Source organism: Rhipicephalus microplus, chromosome 2 (assembly GCF_043290135.1).
Source record: "Rhipicephalus microplus isolate Deutch F79 chromosome 2, USDA_Rmic, whole genome shotgun sequence".
NCBI lineage: Eukaryota > Metazoa > Arthropoda > Arachnida > Ixodida > Ixodidae > Rhipicephalus > Rhipicephalus microplus.
In genome coordinates, this window is record NC_134701.1 from 179503932 (window position 1) to 179523072 (window position 19141).

At 42.8% G+C, this 19141-nt stretch overlaps 1 protein-coding gene across 1 annotated transcript; it reads right to left on the reverse strand.

The window, feature by feature from the left end:
- Positions 1-5506: 5506 nt before the first annotated feature.
- On the reverse strand, positions 5507-16666 carry LOC142786748 (Golgi-associated plant pathogenesis-related protein 1-like). The gene is made up of 5 exons (XM_075884383.1): positions 16465-16666; positions 13456-13514; positions 10754-10990; positions 7247-7376; positions 5507-5877 (listed from the first exon to the last, which is right to left on the reverse strand). The coding sequence occupies exons 1-5, from the start codon at positions 16532-16534 to the stop codon at positions 5633-5635; spliced, it is 741 nt and encodes a 246-aa protein (XP_075740498.1). The 5' UTR covers positions 16535-16666; the 3' UTR covers positions 5507-5632.
- Between the last annotated feature and the right edge of the window lie 2475 nt (positions 16667-19141).

The following is a 19141-nucleotide window of genomic DNA, read 5'->3' on the forward strand; positions in this document are numbered from 1 at the left end:
GCTACATTGGAGTATATTGGGCCCTTCATGATGCGCTCGCAGGCCATTTTGCTAGCTCCTCATGTACCGAATTTGGTGTTACGTGACGTCAATGAATAACGAAATATATGACTGGTGCAAACATGATAATCCTGACACACCTGTCATGTAAGTAAATGACACGATACCACGCTAATAGCCAGCTCGCGGCCGTTTCGCCAGCTCCACATACACTAAATAAGGTATCACGTGACGTGGATAGATAACGCAGGCGAACGACACATTCAAACATGATAAACATGACACAAAATTCATGTACGGCGTAATTTATCTCCACCTCGTAACGTTGTGCTGATTTTAAAGTGACATATCAACATTTCTTATTTGTGCTTCGCATATCATCGAGTCCCCCTGTACATGGGATCTGCCAATTTTCTTTCTTTCTTTCTTTTATCTTTGAAATTTTTTTTGTTGAGCTCACCTCACGCTGCCTGTAGTTACTTAAGGACTCCAGGTACACTGTTCTGACCGAAGTGGTTTTTGTGTCCGTGCATAATTACTTGAATTGAACAAACGCAAATTTGAACACTTAGTTTTTTTCCACCTTTACAATTTATTTTTAACACCTTCAGGACCTTTGAGGGAGGAGTTATTTTGAGATTCAAAAAAAGCAATAAATATGTCCCTTGTATGATAGAAGAAATAGTGCTGTGTACAGATTTATTGGCGAAGTATAATATGCACCGTATAGAATGGATCTTTCTTTTCAAAAGGACAACCTATAAAACAAGTGGTCATTTTCGAATAAAGGTGGATCTCAACCATTTCTAACTTTTCCGCATTTCATGTAGTCTAATATTCTATTCTTCCCTGGAACGTCAGATAGATACTGTCAATCACATGCTTATTTTTTAAGTTGTTATTTGCGCACTCATCCAATAACCTAGTTGTTTGAACGCAATATAAATGCATACTGCATATTTAACAATTCAAATAGAGTAAGGAAATCACTCCTGAGTGCAATAAACAAACAAATGTTGTTATGTCTTCATTTATTGTCCGTTGGTTAGCGCCTATGCGGCCAACAACGCTTGCGTTTCTTAGAAGTTAAGACCCGAACGACGTCTGGTTGCTAATGTGTCATTTGATGTTAGTTTGTGGAGGACGGCGACATTAATGGTCTCCTCGCACATTCAAAGAAGACCTGCGGAAACGGGTAACGTTTGAGCGCATCGATATATTCAATGAAATCTCTTGCTGCACAAATTTACTATTTTGCAGCCTAATTGCCGTAAAACGTGTGCACTGCGCCATCAAAGTGCTCAAAATTCCTGACAGTTGTGTTGCGGGTACAACGCCTCTCCGAAGATTTAATAACGAGTTGTTGTAAATACAAGTTCACTTGTAATAGTTGCCCCAAGAGTGCATAAAAAGTCTTCAGAATGACCGCTCTTCCAGTTTCCGCTGAGACTTTGATGCGCGTTCCGCGGTGACCTGGCATTTCTTTGGCTTTGTAGTTGTTTACTCCCGCCGCCGGTGTTTGTACCGCAATCACGCGAAATAAATAAGTCGAAGAAAGAAGGAATGTCCAGAGATAAACGGTGTTCAAACCCGGAGCTTCCCTGTGACAGCCGAGTATTCTACCGTTTCGCCAGCTCCACATACACTAAATAAGGTATCACGTGACGTGGATAGATAACGCAGGTGAACGACACATTCAAACATGATAAACATGACACAAAATGAACATGGTCATTCCCGTGTTCGTAATTCATTCGAAAAAAAGAAGAGGGCGCTATACAGCTTCACAACAGGAAGGAACGTCGTTTACAAGTGTTATATGCGAACGTCGTTGTAATAGAGCGTTGTTGAAAAGTACAATAGCAATCAGTTATCAAACAGTGCGAATAGCGCAATGAGTGGGTCATTGAATGCTTGGGATTCACTACACAAGGCTCAGCCATAATTGTTCATCATCATGGGCCAAAGAGCTCATAACTATTTACAGTGCTCATAACTACCATAAAGTCCTCATGACTGCCTTACAGGTGAGTCACATGTGCCACACTTGTCTGCAGGATAGAGAATATTGACATGGTAGATGCTTCCCTACTTCCCGAAAATTACGATGATTTCTAGCATAGTGGGTACCTAACAAGGGTAGTTGCATTTGTGGCCAAGGAAGCCTATAAGTACCTGTAATTTGATTTCTCCGGACCAAAAATAAAGTTCTTTTCCTCTCACGGTAACGTATGTTATATAACGTGGTAATAGAGTGAAGTAACGACATATCTTTACAAAATGCGAATAGCCATACTAGTGGGTTCTTTGTAGCTTCCAACTTATTACAAAAGGCTAAGCCATAATCCTCCATCGTCATCTACCACCGCATCAAAAGATTCCACTCGTTGACTTACAGATGTGTAGCGTGCACCTCGCTTCTTCGGAGAATGACGAATAAAAAATAAGGAGACCCTAAGTTTATGTCTTTAGGAGTTGAAGGCGATAGCGACATCATGTTTCCAGTGCGTACTTCAAACATTGATTGCATGAAACATTTCCGAATTTGATATGCATCCACTACGTCGCCTTACGGTAGTAGGCGCAGTTGAGCGTGTGCCTTTTGTAGTGGGGTACAGGCTTTCGACCACGGAGCTATTATATCAGTCACACATTTTGATGTCCGTTGGCAATGAACAATATTTCATGTTGCATTGTGAAGCACGTATGCAAGACGCGTGTGTTCGGGAAGCATAAAAGCTACTTTTACTGAATTTCCAAGCAGAAGAAGTTGTTTTCACTGTTTTCACAAGCAGAGGTCGTGTAATAGAACATTCTCTTGCCACGTAAACGAGCCGGTTTCAATCCTCACTTGGAACCAAACAACCCTGGTTAAGTCCGCACTCTGCTGCACGATATTTTATCATTTATTTCAGTTGAATCGTTCTAGAATTTTCGGTCACGCATATAGGTGATGAATTTTAGCTCACAACCAACGACGCTGACACTGACACCAACGCCGTAATTGCTGCGATATGAGCTATTTAACGATGTCGCGTTAATAACGTAGGGGAGGCTTCATAACGTGAACAAAAATAATGATTTGTGTGTGAGTACGTCGCAAATTGGATTGAATTGGAGAAACTTTTTTTGGTCCTCCAAAACACCGATCACTGTTTTGCGGGCAGCTCCCACGTGGGGACTGAGATGCCAAGCTCCTCAGCCGCCTCGCGGGCTTGGTGGACAGCCCAGAGCTGATCTGCCAAGGACGAGCTGCGGATTGCCACCTCCCATCTGGCAGAGGTGATGTTTAATAAATGAGCAAATTTGGTGCACTGCCAATGTACTTGTATTATAGTAGCCCCACGCGAGTTAACAACACGCTTAAGAAATGCCGCTCTTCAAGCTTTCGCTGTAACCGCGCTGAATTTTGCGCGCAGGCCTGGCGTTCCTAAACGCGATGTAGCGTTAAAAAGCTCGTTTCACAAAAAGGTCCGGCGTCGGTGTTGGTGTCGTTGCTTGTGAACGAAAAAGCATCATCTTATGCGTGACTGAAAAATTCTCTATATTTTCGTCGGCATGAATTTCTATTAGATATCATTATTAAATTGTTCAACTGAGTAAATATGACAATTTATTTGAAGCATTGACGTGGCACATCTTTCTTACTCTAAAGGCGGCAGACTTTCGTTTACGTTGCACATGCAAGAATTTTACTGGTATGATTTACATATGTGAAATACCCGCCTACATTTAAAGCTTCATTAACTTTTGGGGCCGAAGAAAAATGTATTGTTTGTACATCCACAAAAAGACGTATAAATGCAAAAAATTAAAATATGAACATACGAAAAAAAGCTCAAGAAAAGTTGTCTCACTTTTTTTCATGTCCGAAGGCAACGCTCGCAGAGTAACTTGGTCAGCAGAAATACACGCGCGGAGAAAAAAAAAACTAGAGGTGATTTTCAAGTACTAGCCTCGCTGTTTGTCTACAGTCATTGTATTGCTCCTTCTATCATTGAATGAAAAAAAAACTTGTTCAAACGAGAATTAGAAAGTCGCTTCTTTTGTACAAGAGAATTAACGTCAGATGTCAGTTTATTATTACGTATGAGGCTACTTGAGAGTGGGAATCTGTATTTCACGACAGTCAGGCATCACGACGCCTATACGCACATCAAGAGCACGGAAAGTGCGAGTATTGAGCCACTGCGATTCGTCTCATGAGACGATGCAGGCAACGCAACCTCGCGGCTTCAGGTCCTGATGAATGCAGCCGCAAGACTTACTTAAGCCGATATCGTAAGCGCCTTTTGTATGTTTTTTTGTCTACTCATGGCAACCGCATTTCATGGACAGCTAACGTGGTTGCTTGGGCGAGTTGGTACGCTATTATTCACATAAAAACAGCGCCAATAACGAGGGACTAGAAAAGAAAAAGACAGACAGCGGCACTGACTTACAACAATATTGTTTTGCTGGAACCGCACAATATATACTTCAGCAGTATGTGACAAATAAGAGGAATGACGACCTAAAGAAAAGAGAATTCAGCTGAAAACTGAGTAATCATCGTGATAACGTGTCAGAAGTATGAATAAGTTTTCTTCAGAATGTTGGCACAGAGATTTTCATGGCCCGTTATCACGGTGATTACTCGGTTGTTAGGTAAATTCTGTTTTCTTTGGGCTGTCATTCCTCCTATTTGCAAGATACTGCTCAAGGATATATCGCGCGGTTCCATCAACTAAATCTTGTCGTAAGTCAGTGCCACTGCATGTTTTCTTTTCTTTTCTTGTTCCTCGTTATTGGCGGTTTTTATGTGAATTCATGGGCAGGAAATGCGACAAAAAATAATAAACAAGATCATGTTCTCCTAATGTCACGTATAGGCGAAAAAATTCCATGTGGTCAAAGTGAATTGCGAGTTCTTCAAATCGTTGTGCCTCGTGATATGACTGCGCATTTGACAATGCGACACCACTGGTGTGAGTTGAAAATTTAAGGCCGCGTCTTAGATGACCACAGGCGTCTCGTTGATCTGTGCGTTAGCAACACGGTCACGGCAGCGGTGTATATTGAATTACAAACAGCAGTATCCAAATTGTTCACAAATATTAAGCGTGAATACACGAGGATGTTATTTCGTATATTTTTTAAACCTGTGCAAAATCACGACTCACTTGTACACAGCTAGGCTCAGGCTTCGTTCACAAGACACATGTCTACGCTGTATAATGGTTGGTGGAGGCAATAGAGGCGTTGAAAATGTTATCATTGAAGGCAGCGCGCCAACACCTTGCTCTCAGTTTAACTCAAAGACCCTTAAGCTCAGTTCGTGTTTTCATTCGCATGATGTTCGCACCCTCAAGCCGTATTGAACAAACGCAAACAGCACCAACAGAAAAACTTGGTGGATTTCGCGTCACATCTCCAAGCAACAGCGGTGGCTGCCTCATCACTGTACAATCGTCGACAACAAAGAATTGCAAATCTCACGTGAAAGTGAATGATATAAAAGCAGGTCAATTTATCCGTAATAATCGCGCGAACCACTCATTCTATGCACTTTTGATGGCTGAACATTCTACAGTCTCTCGAATCTATAAAGGAATGACGAACAATTTCGGGGCGGCCGTTAGGAAGTGTTCTCTCACGTCGTAGAATACTGCAACGGTGGCACGCATGCGGCGAACTTGCCGACCACGTTGCCAGGTGGCGCATAATTTGCAACGACGAGAATCTTGTTGGTGGGACCACGAGCCTGCGCACACCCCATACGAGTCGTCTCCTTCCAGATGAGCTGCGTGAAGTGGCCGACAGCGTCCACATCCGGATCGCTTCCATCCCAGCGGTAATCCGAGATCTCGCTGTACCACGATTCGACAGCCTCGCGTCCTGCGCAGACCAAAACGCAGGCCAACGCAGGTTCCATGGCTTTTGTAGAGGACTGGCGTTTTTAAAGTGTATAAAAATTTGCGACTGATGAGTGGCCTAGCACGTGATGTACTGTTCTTGGTTTTATTAAAAAGCCGGTTCTAAATCGGTGGAGCTTCTAAGGCACACATATACTTCTTTAGACATTAATGCATTGAGTTAATATTACAAAAGACATAAGTAACCACGACGCTAACAACAAGTATTTGCTATATCAAACGTCTATAGAGTGAAACCCAAAAAATTCGAACTGAGATCAATCAAATTATTTTTGTAGTGTTATTGAATAGGACAATCTACGGGCATACATCGAAACCCAGGGCAGCGGGAGGCGCCCCAAGAAGCCAGCTTTTCCTCCAAAGATTATGTTTTATCTCACAGAAGGAGTCTTGACCACGTGTATGTCGGAGAAAGAGTGGTGCAATTAAGATAGCACAGTGCGGCGCAACTAAAGCCTACCGCTTCCAATAATGCGCATTCTCGCATGATTCGTTGTCACCGAGTGCATCGTGTGCTGTCACCGCGGTCACCATTTCCTTGTTCGCGATTATTCATCGTAAAGCGGTAGAATTTGCGCTTATTTATGGCATCAGTGGTGACAAACCCTGTCGTACGTCCAGAACAGAAGTATGATGTCGCCACTGTGTAAAGATTATCTGGAAATGAACTGAGTATCATAACAAAAAAACGACGCTCACATCAGGGCCAAGGCGAACAAGATCGTCTCGAGCGCCCGCTGAATACGTACAGCTGCGAATGAATATGTTTGAGTGCTAATCAAGTCGATGCCGAATTTCTCTTTGCACAACCCGCCCTTGTATGCAAACCACAACCCCCAACTTCAAGACACCCGAAAATGTAAGAAGGTAAAAATTCCGGAGTGGCGCCGTGAAGCCAGCTTCTTTTTAAATCAGTGGCGTGAAGATAAATAGCCGTATTTCTGCATCGAAAACAACTTGCAACCTCTCTTCAACCCCCAACACACTTGTAGAATACATCAAAACTATTTTTTTTCTTTTTAAATAACTGTGCGCAGGTTATATTGTGTAAAAGAAGTATGGCCAAAATAAATTATTTAATTTTCAAAATTCTGTTGCTTTAGTTGTAATGTTATGATACAGGATATCGTTGACATCTCTTTCGCGCACCATTAGTAAGAAAACTAAACAATGGTGTCTAATTCTACGACAAGTATTTTGATTTTCTTCGCCACATTTTCAAACAGAGTATCACGGTCGTTCAATAAATCGTACGCTGTGGCTGGGTATGCTATCGCGTAAAACTTTGTAATTTCCACCAGCTTCTACTGCGCTTGAACATATGCGATCACCTGTGATTTGATGATTGGGGTTGCTGGACCACTTGACGTACACATTTTCGCCGTATTCCGAGTCCGGGCTGTGTTCAAAGCGATCTTCTTTGGCGAGAGTGGTGGCCCATTTTTTCGCAATACCATTCAGCTGCAAAGATGAGCCGAAGGCGCCATGCATTATAGTAACTTAGTATTGATGCACCACAGAACAACGCCTTTGCACGACAGAGTATTTTAAAAAACCACTGTCGCGCCACCACATGCAAGCGGACAGCGCTAGTTGCGGCCACTTCTGCGCGCTGTGTTCCTTTCAACAAAAATATTGCCCAGGTGGCTCAAGTGCCTGCTTGGTTCACCGCTTTCACGGAAAAGCTGTACGACGAAGACAGATCGCAACCATGCTAACTAACTAACTAACTAACTAACTAACTAACTAACTAACTAACTAACTAACTAACTAACTAACTAACTAACTAACTAACTAACTAACTAACTAACTAACTAACTGGCTGACTGACTGACTAATCAACTAACTGACTAACTGACTAACTACCTGACTAATTATTTAATAATTTGAATATATTATAAGTAATATTTCAAGAATAAATATTACCATAATTACCAGCTGACTAACAAACTAACTGGCTAAATAAGTAAATTTAAAAATGACTAAAAATAAAATATCAAACAAATAAACGAAGTACTTCGTTTTACGTGTCGAAAGTAAGCGCTTCTTGTAAAATCAACTGTAAGGTCAATGATGAAGGGGCAATATGACTGATCATCTAATCCCTAATGTGATTGGCGCCACTAAAAATATACCAAGAAGCAATTTAGGAAGAGTTATGGAAAAAATTTCAAGATCCCACTTGCAGTGGGAAACAATGATATGCGAAGCGCGAATGAGAAATGTTGATATGTCACTTTAAAATCAGCACAACACTACGAGGTGAAGGTAAATGATGCCGTACCATAACTTCTGTGTCATTATTATCATGTTTGGTTGTGTCTTTTACCTTCGTCATCTATTCACGTCACGTGATACCAAATTCAGTATAAGTGGAGCTAGTGAAACGGCCGCGAGCACGCTAAGAGCGTGGTATGCTGTCAAGTTCCTACATGACTTTGTGTCAGGATTATCATGTTCGCACCAGTCATATCTTTCGTCATCTATTGACGTCACGTAACACAAAAATTTGGTATATGTGGAGCTAGCAAAACGGCTGCGAGCGCATCATGAAGGGCCCAATATACTCAAATGCGGCGTTAACGCACGCGCACGCTGGGCACAGCGACGCAACGTTGGCAAAACGCGATAAATTTACAGTCTGACGCCAGACGCGACCAGCGTCCGTCAGCGCGGCTTGACGGCAACCGGCTCGAAATGCGACGTGCTGCTTTACCCAGACAACACTGCCTCCGCCTCTTTACGTAGCGGTGGGACGCCGGACGCGCTGAAACGCGCATGCGTCAAAGCAACGCAGCGTGGCGTGCACTTGCGAGTTAGCAGGACGGGTGCCTGACGTCGCAACGCCGGCGTGACGTAACGAAATGAACCCCGGTGAGCACGCGCACCGCGTCACGACTAAATGTATAGGCGCCTTGACTGTGGCATGTAGTCACGTTCTCACATAACATGCATGTCATGCTTATCGTGCTTGCACCAGTCACATACCTTCGTCATCTATTGACGTCACGTAATACGAAATTTGTCATATGTCAAGCTAGCGAAAAGGCCGTGAGCGCATCATCAGTGTGGCATGCGCTCATGTTGTTACATGACACGCTTGCCATGATTATCATGTTTGGACGTGTCATTCACCTATTTCGTCCATTCGCATCGCGTACAAGTTTGGCACATGTGAAGCTAGTGGAACGGCCGCGAGTGGATCATGAGTGTAGCATGTAGTCAGGTCGGTACATGACACGCAGCTCATGTTTATCATGTTTGCACCAGTCTCATACCTTCGCCATCCATTCACGTCCCGCTATACCAAATGTAGTATAAGTGAAGCTAGTGGGACAGACGCCAGCGCATCATGAGCGTGGCATGTAATCATGTTGTTACGTGACGAGCATCTCATGATTATCATGTTCGAACCAGTTAGATATCTTCGTCATCCATTCAGGTACCGTAATACCAAAATTAGTATATGTGACGCTAGCGAAATGGCCGAGAGCGTATCACTAGCATGATATGTAGTCATGTTGTTACATGATACACATATCATGATTTTCATGTCAGGGTCGGTCGCTTGTTTTTGCCATGCAATCATGTCATACCATACTAATTATGCAACATGTCATGTGAATGAAACCACCGCAAGAGCAGCAAGACCATGAAATGTAAAACATGACATTCATGACATACATGCCTTGATTTTTATGTTTTGACTAGTCAAATATACTCGTAATATAGTCATGTAATGCCGTACGAAGTTTCGTAGCGATACCATTATCGAAACAGCCAGGAGAGCTAAAAGTCGTAGGCGGCTAGATAGATAGATAGATAGATAGATAGATAGATAGATAGATAGATAGATAGATAGATAGATAGATAGATAGATAGATAGATAGATAGATAGATAGATAGATAGATAGATAGATAGATAGATAGATAGATAGATAGATACGCTCAAAGTCGCCGAAGTTTGCCAAGAAATGCTTCGCATTTAAAAAGCAGCAAATAGCGATCTAAGTAGTGGCGTATTTTTCACCTAATGCCAAGCCTCATGAAGTGGTAAGACGTCTTTGTATAAGTTGATTAGCTGAGCAGACAATGTGTGCATATCACGCGCCCCAAGTATACCGTCGTGCACTCAGAATCGTTAGAGATAAGAGCACAGATGCCAGTTTCATCGCCAAGAAGTGCACGCTTGGGTGCGACGGTGGCCATGTCAAGCACCTGGAGGTCGTAAGAGCATTTATGGTACACTTGAGGTGTCATAGATAATAAATGATTGTTGCGACGATACCAATTCAGATAGCCGAAAGTGCCACCCTATATGGCAGAGAAGCTCATCCTTACGAAATTGTATCGATACCACAGCTTAGCGCATTTACCCATGGGTAAACTCAATCACACTCATTTGAACGTGTTGAACGTACTTGTATGAGTACAAGTGAGTATAAACGTAATAGGGTACTCATGAGTTTGAGTATGAGTGAATACTCATATGTGTGAATAGGGTTTGGTACGATAGCTGAGCGAGTGCGAAGGCTGAAAAAATTGTCGCGAGTGAATTTGAGTCAGTACCCCGTTGTAGTGCCGACCTATGAACAAGATAGTTCAATATCTTCTAAGGTATTCACTATATTAACTACTTCTAATTTTTTGGCGAAACGCTACCTAAATGGTGTCTTACAACGTCCAGGATGTGGTAAAATTTTACCGTGGTTTTAGTTACAATATGACAGGGAGCAGCGAATGGCCTATCAAATGTCTTATGACAGCCAGTTCGGTTAGTTGCAAGATTGCTCCCTTGGATGCACTATACACACTAACGACACACAGCCCCATTTTACCTTGGCGTCCAGCTGCAACGGAGGCACACCGTGCAGGGCGCGATAGTAGTTGTGCCAGTCGAGCGAGTTCTTCTGGAAATCTGCCTCGCTCATGGGCTGATCTCGTGACAGCATCGTCTGGCTGCCCGGAGTTATTATCTCCTCGACGATATCCTTGGTGCCATCAGATCGGTTGATGATTTTCTTGCGCAGCATAGAACTCTGCACCGTCTTGGTCTGTACAATGCGTCGTCCACGCTGGAAGGTGAAGGACGTCAGCGAAGGTCACCAGCAGAACTGGCTGCATTAGCGACGACTTCGAAAAGCCGTTTATGAACCCGCAATACGATCACCCCAGGATATCTTGCACAGCTATCATTTCTTCCTCTCATACTACCAGTCGAAGTGACCCAGCAATATGGTGATATCGCAGAAAAAGTTACACTGAAGTTAATTAGTGCAAACAGGTTAGAAGATCAACTTTGTACCATTATTGCAAATGAACCACACGAAATAAGAATCACTTCGGCTTCTTAGGACGTTTGCAGATAGAACGTTGCCCCTTTATTGTTTTCTTCAGGTAGAACAGGGCCTCGAATTTTTTCCTTCGCCACTCACTCCCTGGTACCAAATGACGTCAGTTGCTCCATCAGGCAGTCATATTTATATGGATGCACTGGCGAGACGCTGAAATAGGGTGGATAGCCAAATAATTATTCTTTGAGCTTCATCAACAATGAAAATGAGTGTGAAATTAGGCGTGCGTATCCAGGGGCTGCGATTCTGTGGCATATTGGGGTACTTTCCACTTGTATAGTGAGGTCAGTGATGTTGGTGAAGTGATATGAAACGTGACGTTTTGACGCTTGCGTTCGTTTTTTACGCGGTGTAACGTACAAATCTATGCAAACTGCCCAAATCAATGCGGCAAGCTTTTTACGCAGTACCAAGTGGACGGACAGCCATACGCACACAGCAAATTCCGGTATTGGTTGTTGAAAGCCATCAGGAAAATTGGGCTTCATAGGAAGACCACGCTTTGTAGACAAAGCGTGCAATTTAGAAAAACGCGAACCTCCTCACTGTTCGAGCGTGTTCTGCGATCACAGATGCCTGCTTGCGAAGTATGGGCAGAAAGTGCGCTGCAAGTAACTTGCGACCACCACACAAAATGCCTATATACATGGAAGAAACACTGCACGAACTTCGCTTTCTGTGCGTGTGAGCAGTGCTCAACCACCTAGCTTAGGAACGAAATTGATGAGTTATGCGCGACTGTGCTCTTGTTGGATCATAAAGGTTCAAACAGAGAAACGTCGGTCGCCGAACGTCCGCCATCAAACATATAGCTCTACTTCATATACGCTGACTGAACATATGCGTTGTTTACGAACTGACACGGTGTCCGATCGACAAAGGCTGTTTGTGCTTGCTTTCCTTTTGCCACCATCAGAGTTCAAGGCTGAGATATACTTGACGAAGCTGACGTCGCCAAACAGCATGCGGTAAGCGCTAACCAAGCGTCCATACGCATTTACGTTGGTGTCTTCCATGCATGCTATTCTTTTTTCGGTGGCTCATTAGAGTACGCGGGGCATTTAAACGCGAAGCGAGCGCACGTGCTTCGAATTATTGCATCGGCTCAGCAGCGCCAATATATAATAAGCGTGATATCCATGTGTGCGATATTTACGCGAAGGTAGTTGGCCATAAAAAATTATTATTATTATTATTATTATTATTACTATTATTATTATTATTATTATTATTATTATTATTATTATTATTATTATTATTATTATTATTATTATTATTATTATTATTATTATTATTATTATTATTATTATTATTAGTAGTAGTAGTAGTAGTAGTAGTAGTAGTAGTCTAGGATATTACGTGCCTAATTGTCGATATGGTAATGAGGCAAAGTTTAGTGATTTTCAACTTGTTGTTGTTCTTCAACGCGAACCAAAATCGAAGTACGCGAACCCGAGTCTTTCTAGTGAGCAGCCGAGAACCTTAACCCCTGCACCCCGCGGCGGCCTATGGGTGTTGCTCGTCCAGTACAACCACACGCATGATTCTCACGAATGAAGTCAGGCGCAATTTTCCGCGCAGGCTTTCCGTAATAAAAAAAAAACACATATCTCCCTCTAAAGAGAACCCCGAGTAGAAGGCGAAGCAACCATAGGTCGACCTAAAGTTCTTCAAAAAGGTCCTCTTTATTCACCACCATAGCTGTTCATGGTTGGGCACACGGCAGCTTTGCCAGCCCTCACCTGAGCACACTCATGCTCATGCCTTCAATGATACTACTACGTTGTGTGTGTTAGAAAGAGAGCAGTAAACACTCTTTTTATACTGAGCAGCGCTGCGCTATTAGTGGGCTCCATCCGTACCAGAGCAGCGCCGCTTGGACTGAGTGCTCTACTGCAGGGCCATCTAGTGGGTGCTCCGAGTACTAGCGTGACTACGACGTCCGACACGACACAAGTCCCGATCATGAGTGGCTTCGTATGTAAAGGTCGTCGCTATCCTGAAAAATGCATGCACATGTCGTGCATATCATCATGCGACTTATTTTCCTTTCTTCGTTTAGAACAGCTAGTATCTTGCAACAGTGTGCGCTGCATATTAGAGCCTCCTTTAGAGACTGTTTAGTTTTGAATGTGTGAAAGAGTTTCATAAAAGAAAGAGCTCGCGCTGGAATAACGGGTACTCACATCATCGAAACTGACGGTCTTGAATATTGTCGTTGTCGGGAAATTGTCGTCTAGTACCCCTGAAAGCAGTACAAACACACTGAGAGGATAGTACACAGAAGCAATATTTACTTTTCTTCGTTTATTTTCAAAATTGAAACTTTTGGTTTCTAAGCCAAAATAGTTTGACGACTAAAATACGCGTGAATTTCTATTAGAAATTGCCTTTACCAACAACACCCAAGTGAAAAACGTTCAATATGTTATTTGTTTTTTTTTCTTGTATTTTATATGACTATATTAATCATCTGTTACAACGTCCAACTTCACTTGCCAGATAGAGCTAGCAGTTACCTCCTCTAGTCAAAAATAGAAATTGGAACAAAATTTAAACACAAAAACTCTTGTGAGTAAAATAAGCATATTGGTGATCTTTCAAGACTTTGCAAACGCACATTTACGCATACTTTCACTGCGATGGTTGAACGTTTAGCAGTGACTTATTCCTAACAGCCGGCACTCGTGTACGTAGTACCCGTGCCTCATTTAGTTTACCTGAAGTGAGTAAATAAAGCTACTGGCTCATGTTGCACTGCCACAACATGCCACATCATAGGGAGACTGAGTGTTCACTCGAGTTTCAAAGCTTCGTTGGTAAGGAAAACGTACTTCACATCCTCCTCAACCTATTCCACAATGGTGCGTGCGTAGAGCTCAAGACGTGCACATCACCTGTCGTGACAATGAAGCCCAAGCCGCACATACGCAATTCGAAGCGTGCGAGTGTGGCTTGTATAGATTCGGCGCTATGCCCTCTTCCCGTAGGCCAACAGAGAAAGTGCGTAGCTTTGTGTTGGCGCGCGCTCACTCACTCTACAGGGGAGAGGGCGTAGCACCGTGTGTATGCGCCATGCGCTGACGCGTAGCAACTCGTACTTGTGGTCAGGCCTTATTAAACGTACCGCCATGATTGCCAAAAGGAATGACGTGTCGGTATTCGCTGTGCGAAGCTGAAGGTGTGTACAAAGTGGTGAAAGGACCCAAGGGCAAAACCGTCAGTGCTTTGACTATTCTGACGTCTCCCACAGTGCCAAGAAATCGCTCCTGGGTGTGGTCACCCAGGTTTAGATTTATGTAGAGGTCTGCTTTATTGTATTGTTAGTTCTAAACGCTTTCTTTTTTCGCCTGTTCTATCTGCGCTTTCACCCTGACAAGTGGAATCCAAAAACTACTGAAAACAACTCTACGATATCTCGTAACGCCTAAAGTAGCTTATAAAAATATATAAGATAATAGAGAGTTTTAGTACTGCAGAATGGTGCTACGTACGCATCACGCAAGCGCCTTGCGTTACATGGCGTCGTTTGCCACTAATCGGCTTTTAGTACGCCGTAGTACCCGCGTACGTAACGAGCGTGAAGCGTGTTGCGCCATCTAGTAGATCAAAATAGAAGCACATGTTGTTTACAGCTGATGTGAGCCAATCCAAGTGTTATAGCCAGATTATGGCCATATTTCAAGCCACAGAGCCGGTCGGTGCTTGCCTTCAATGCCGCCATTTTGCTAAACGAAGTCTCGCGCTTTCGCGAACTTGTTCGAGAGCGGCGCGATCACCTCATACGTACGCACGCACGCATCTCATGCGTGCGTACGTAGCGGCTGTGTACGTAATGCGATACGTGCGCGTTGCAGTCTGCGCATGCGCACTACACAGAACATGGCGTCCTTACGTACGCAACGCCGCCACGTACGCAGCGTAGGCATTACTAAAACTCACTATTACTTTCTTTTATTCTGTGCAGAGATAAGAACAACGTGCTTTTCAGAAATCTCAGGAGTACACTACGGTACCGATTGTCACACGTACGTGCCACCCTAAAATTAGTGGAGAAATTCACAAGCGTTTCAGCGAAGGCAGGCACAGATTTAGATGACTACAAGGAACCCTTTGAGTGCTTAACGGCAATGCCGAGGTTTATCGTCGAACGTTATCAGAACGCGTATTTTAACCATGGTGCTTCTGACGAAATTTCGTAAAAGTATACATCACCTCATTTTTTTAACTTGAGGCTTAATTTGAGTTCATTATAAAGTCGTTTTTAATTACCGGTACTTATCACTACAATAATGTCTGATCATTTCTTCAATCAACGAAAGTGTAACACTTTGATGCTTATTCTGCTCGAAAAAAAACAGAAGGAAAGAGAAAAGACAGAGTAGAAGTACTGAATTGTTGCGGGCGATTCTAAATTCACTGAATGCGGGCAGATAATTCTACATTAATGTCTCATCATTTCTTCAAGCAACGAAATTGTCACATTTTGATGCTTATTCTTCTCGAAAAAAAACAACAGAAGGAAAAAGAAAAGGCAGAGTAGATGTACTGAATGATTGCGGGCGCTTCGAAATTCACTGAATGCGGGCAGATAATAATAGGCACTCTTAGGTGAGTTCCCGGTAGTTTGCGCACATACCTATATGTTTGAGCTCAAGGAACTCGAAAAGAGAACGCATTTCACCCACGGCAATACGTAGCACTTGAGTCGGCCAAAAACCTTTGTTCGCTCTATTTACATACGCGAAAGTATTCGCAACTGGACTTGGGGCTTATTTAGGGTGTCTGTTGTTAAGCCTCTAGTTCATTTATTTGACGCTGTAATGGTACATGCAACTATTCTAGCCTAAATATTGAAAGTATAGTGTCGCTGTGCTTAAGCATTATTGCGTAGCTGAGTGAACGCATTCGGTTGCACTTGCACAGTGCGATCAGCTCGTGGCGACCAGATACAAGCTCAGGCCAAATACGATAGTATAATTCACGTGAATGCAGAATGTTAAAGTTCACTAAATCACCGTTCAAAGATTAGCTAGGTACAGCGCTGAAGCGCATTCATTTCTAAACGTCAGATTCAACGCTCGATGCGGCTAAGTAAGGCTTTTCGTGGGTTATCGCACGTACGAACCCATTGATCGTCACTGGCACACTCTTTTGAATAACAGCGCCGAGTGCGCGCCAGATCCTACGCTTACCGCTCGGTGGGCGACGGCATGTGCAGCACCACATCAGCTTGTCAGCGAGCAGGCGCAGGTACTCGCTCATCGTGGTAGAAGGCCACGCTCGCCCAAGTGCCGCCGCTGCCGTTCTCCGATCGGCCGCTCACTTGTTGTTGTTGTTGTTGCCCCTTCGCACTGGCACATACCCACTATGGGGGATTGGCCATGAAATCTAGAAGTAACCTATATGAGATATATTAAAAGGTTTATCCTTATTGAAAAACTAATGATGTAATAGAAAATAATAATTAACTAAAAAGGAATATTAAACTAAACAAATAATTGAAGATTGAATCAAGAAGAGAAAAGGTGAGGTAATACTACAGTGGAAGACAGAAATTTTGAGTAGACCAGACAATCGAGCTTATCTCACCCGGTCACAATCAAATGAATATGCAAATTTCATTCAAAATTAGACAAGTGTCGTCAGAAATATATTTAAGCAGGCATTATTATGACATGCGCTTTGATTCTCGAATGAAATTGCATACTTTCTTCTTCTTCTTCTTCTTCTTCGTGTTTTTGTTTTTGTTCGTCTATTAACTGTGGCGCACCCCCACTGTGAAAAATTAGCCGAAAATTAAGTGGTTTCAGAATATTTTATGAAGCTGTAATAATGAACGTGATACAATAGAAAGCACACAGACTACATTGCAAATCATGGTGATCGATCTAATGTTCATATCCATTTAAAATCTCCGTTCTGGCTTCTTCTTCTTCTTTCGTTTATATCATGACTTATACCAAACGCAGCAGATTAGCCGAGTAGTAGATGATTTCTTTCTAGTATTTCCTCTAGCATACAATGTGTAGAAGCTTTAGTTTAGGTACTGTAATGAATTTAGGTACGAAATATTGCTACTCAAATATTTAAAGGGGGGTGAATATAGGTAAATGATCGTTTACACTATCTGATGAACGCCTTAAGGCAAAGAAAACAGCCGGCACGCGGTGTAGGTGGAGTCAATGGGGCCCCCATTTAAGGGTTTCGCCCAATGAGGATGGTCTTTTGGCCTATACCTAAATAAAGATTCCTTTTCTCACTCTCGCACGGTGAACTCAACAAAGGCACCTTGTTTCGTGAAAACATTATTTGTTTTTTACTAAGCGATTACTGTTTCAAAAATCACGCAATATATACGGATTAAATTTTGTACATAAAAGCCTAGAACATGAAATTGATGCCATCATAATAGTTATCAGTCTGAAAATATTTCAAACTAAATGCTATGCAAGAGAATAAAGATGTACAGTGTGGCTATAATTAACGTCACTTAATTACAAGGCTTTGAATTAGTACTCATGATAAATGGGCTGGCAAAGTCCGAGAACCCCACGGTCAAGTTCTTGCCTGAGCAAGAACTTCAAAGGCTGAGACCATGGAGCAAGAATTCTGGCTACGTGGCTCAGTCATACATTTTCAGCAACAGGTGATGCCTCACACGTGAGGCCTCGCCTGGTGGCAAGGCCGGAAGGGCACTATTTCTATAAAATTTGCATCTGCAAGCTAATTAGTAAGTCGCCTAATGGTAAACACTGAATCTTATATTAAAAATAGCGCAGGATGCCTTGAATTGCGATACCAAAAGAGCCCCCTAAAATAAGTCAGTGGCTTCTGGTGAAGCTCGGGGCAATAAATGAAAACGCGCAAAATGGTTCGACTGTCTCCACAGTGTATACATGCCGATGAATCAGTGCTTATCATATGTCATTGCCCAGCATACCAGTCTGAACGACGTATTATGGAAGCCAAGCTTTGTCAGCTGGATTCACGGTCGCTTACAGAAGAGAAGATTCTGGAACCTTGGCCGACGGTTTCCTATAGGCGTAAAGCCACGAAAGCCCTCTTGTTCTTCTTAAGGACCACAAGACTTCACGACCGCTTGTGAAAGAACATTGTGAGACCGTGCTGTATAGTCTCGAGCTGACTATTCATCCTTCTCTTTCTTACTCCTCTTCTTTTCTATCTCTTTCCTTTTTAATATTCTCCCTTTCCTCCACCCCAAGTGTAAGGTAGCCAACCAAGCCAAGCTTGGTTATCCTCCCTGCCTTTCTTCTCCATTTATCTCTCTCTCTCTCAGTGCCCATCCAATGGCGTTTATGTGTGGCACAAGTGTGGCCTTTGTTTAGTCGTGCTTGAGTGTCTTCGGTAAACTTGTTGAAACTTTAGGGAGGACTTTTCTTATTTGTGATTATACTAGGTGGAGCCGGTTGTCGGCTTGTTTATGCCAATCCATTTGACAGTGGCTGCGTAACGCTTCACGCATATGAGGTTTTATACCGGCACCTGTTGAAGAAGGCTTAACAATGAACTGAGAAGTGTTACTAAAAAAGAAAAATTAGCCAGGGATTGCACCCGGAATAGAGATTACGTGCATAGGGTGTACACAAGCTACTTCTCGGACATTTTTGCCCACTATTTTGTTCCCAATGATGCCAGAGTTTCATGGCACTGCGCATGGAACAGAAACTTCTTGGTTATATTCTGCATAGATCTAATTAAGAAGCTTGGTAAATACAGTGTTCTTACTTGCTACAACCCAGGGCTGTAAGAACGGCCAAATAATGTGTGTACACAATAAACTGTTGTATTTTGTGGTACATAATGTGCTGAATAGTAGGCGTTTTAGGGTTTCCACCAGGTCAAGTTACA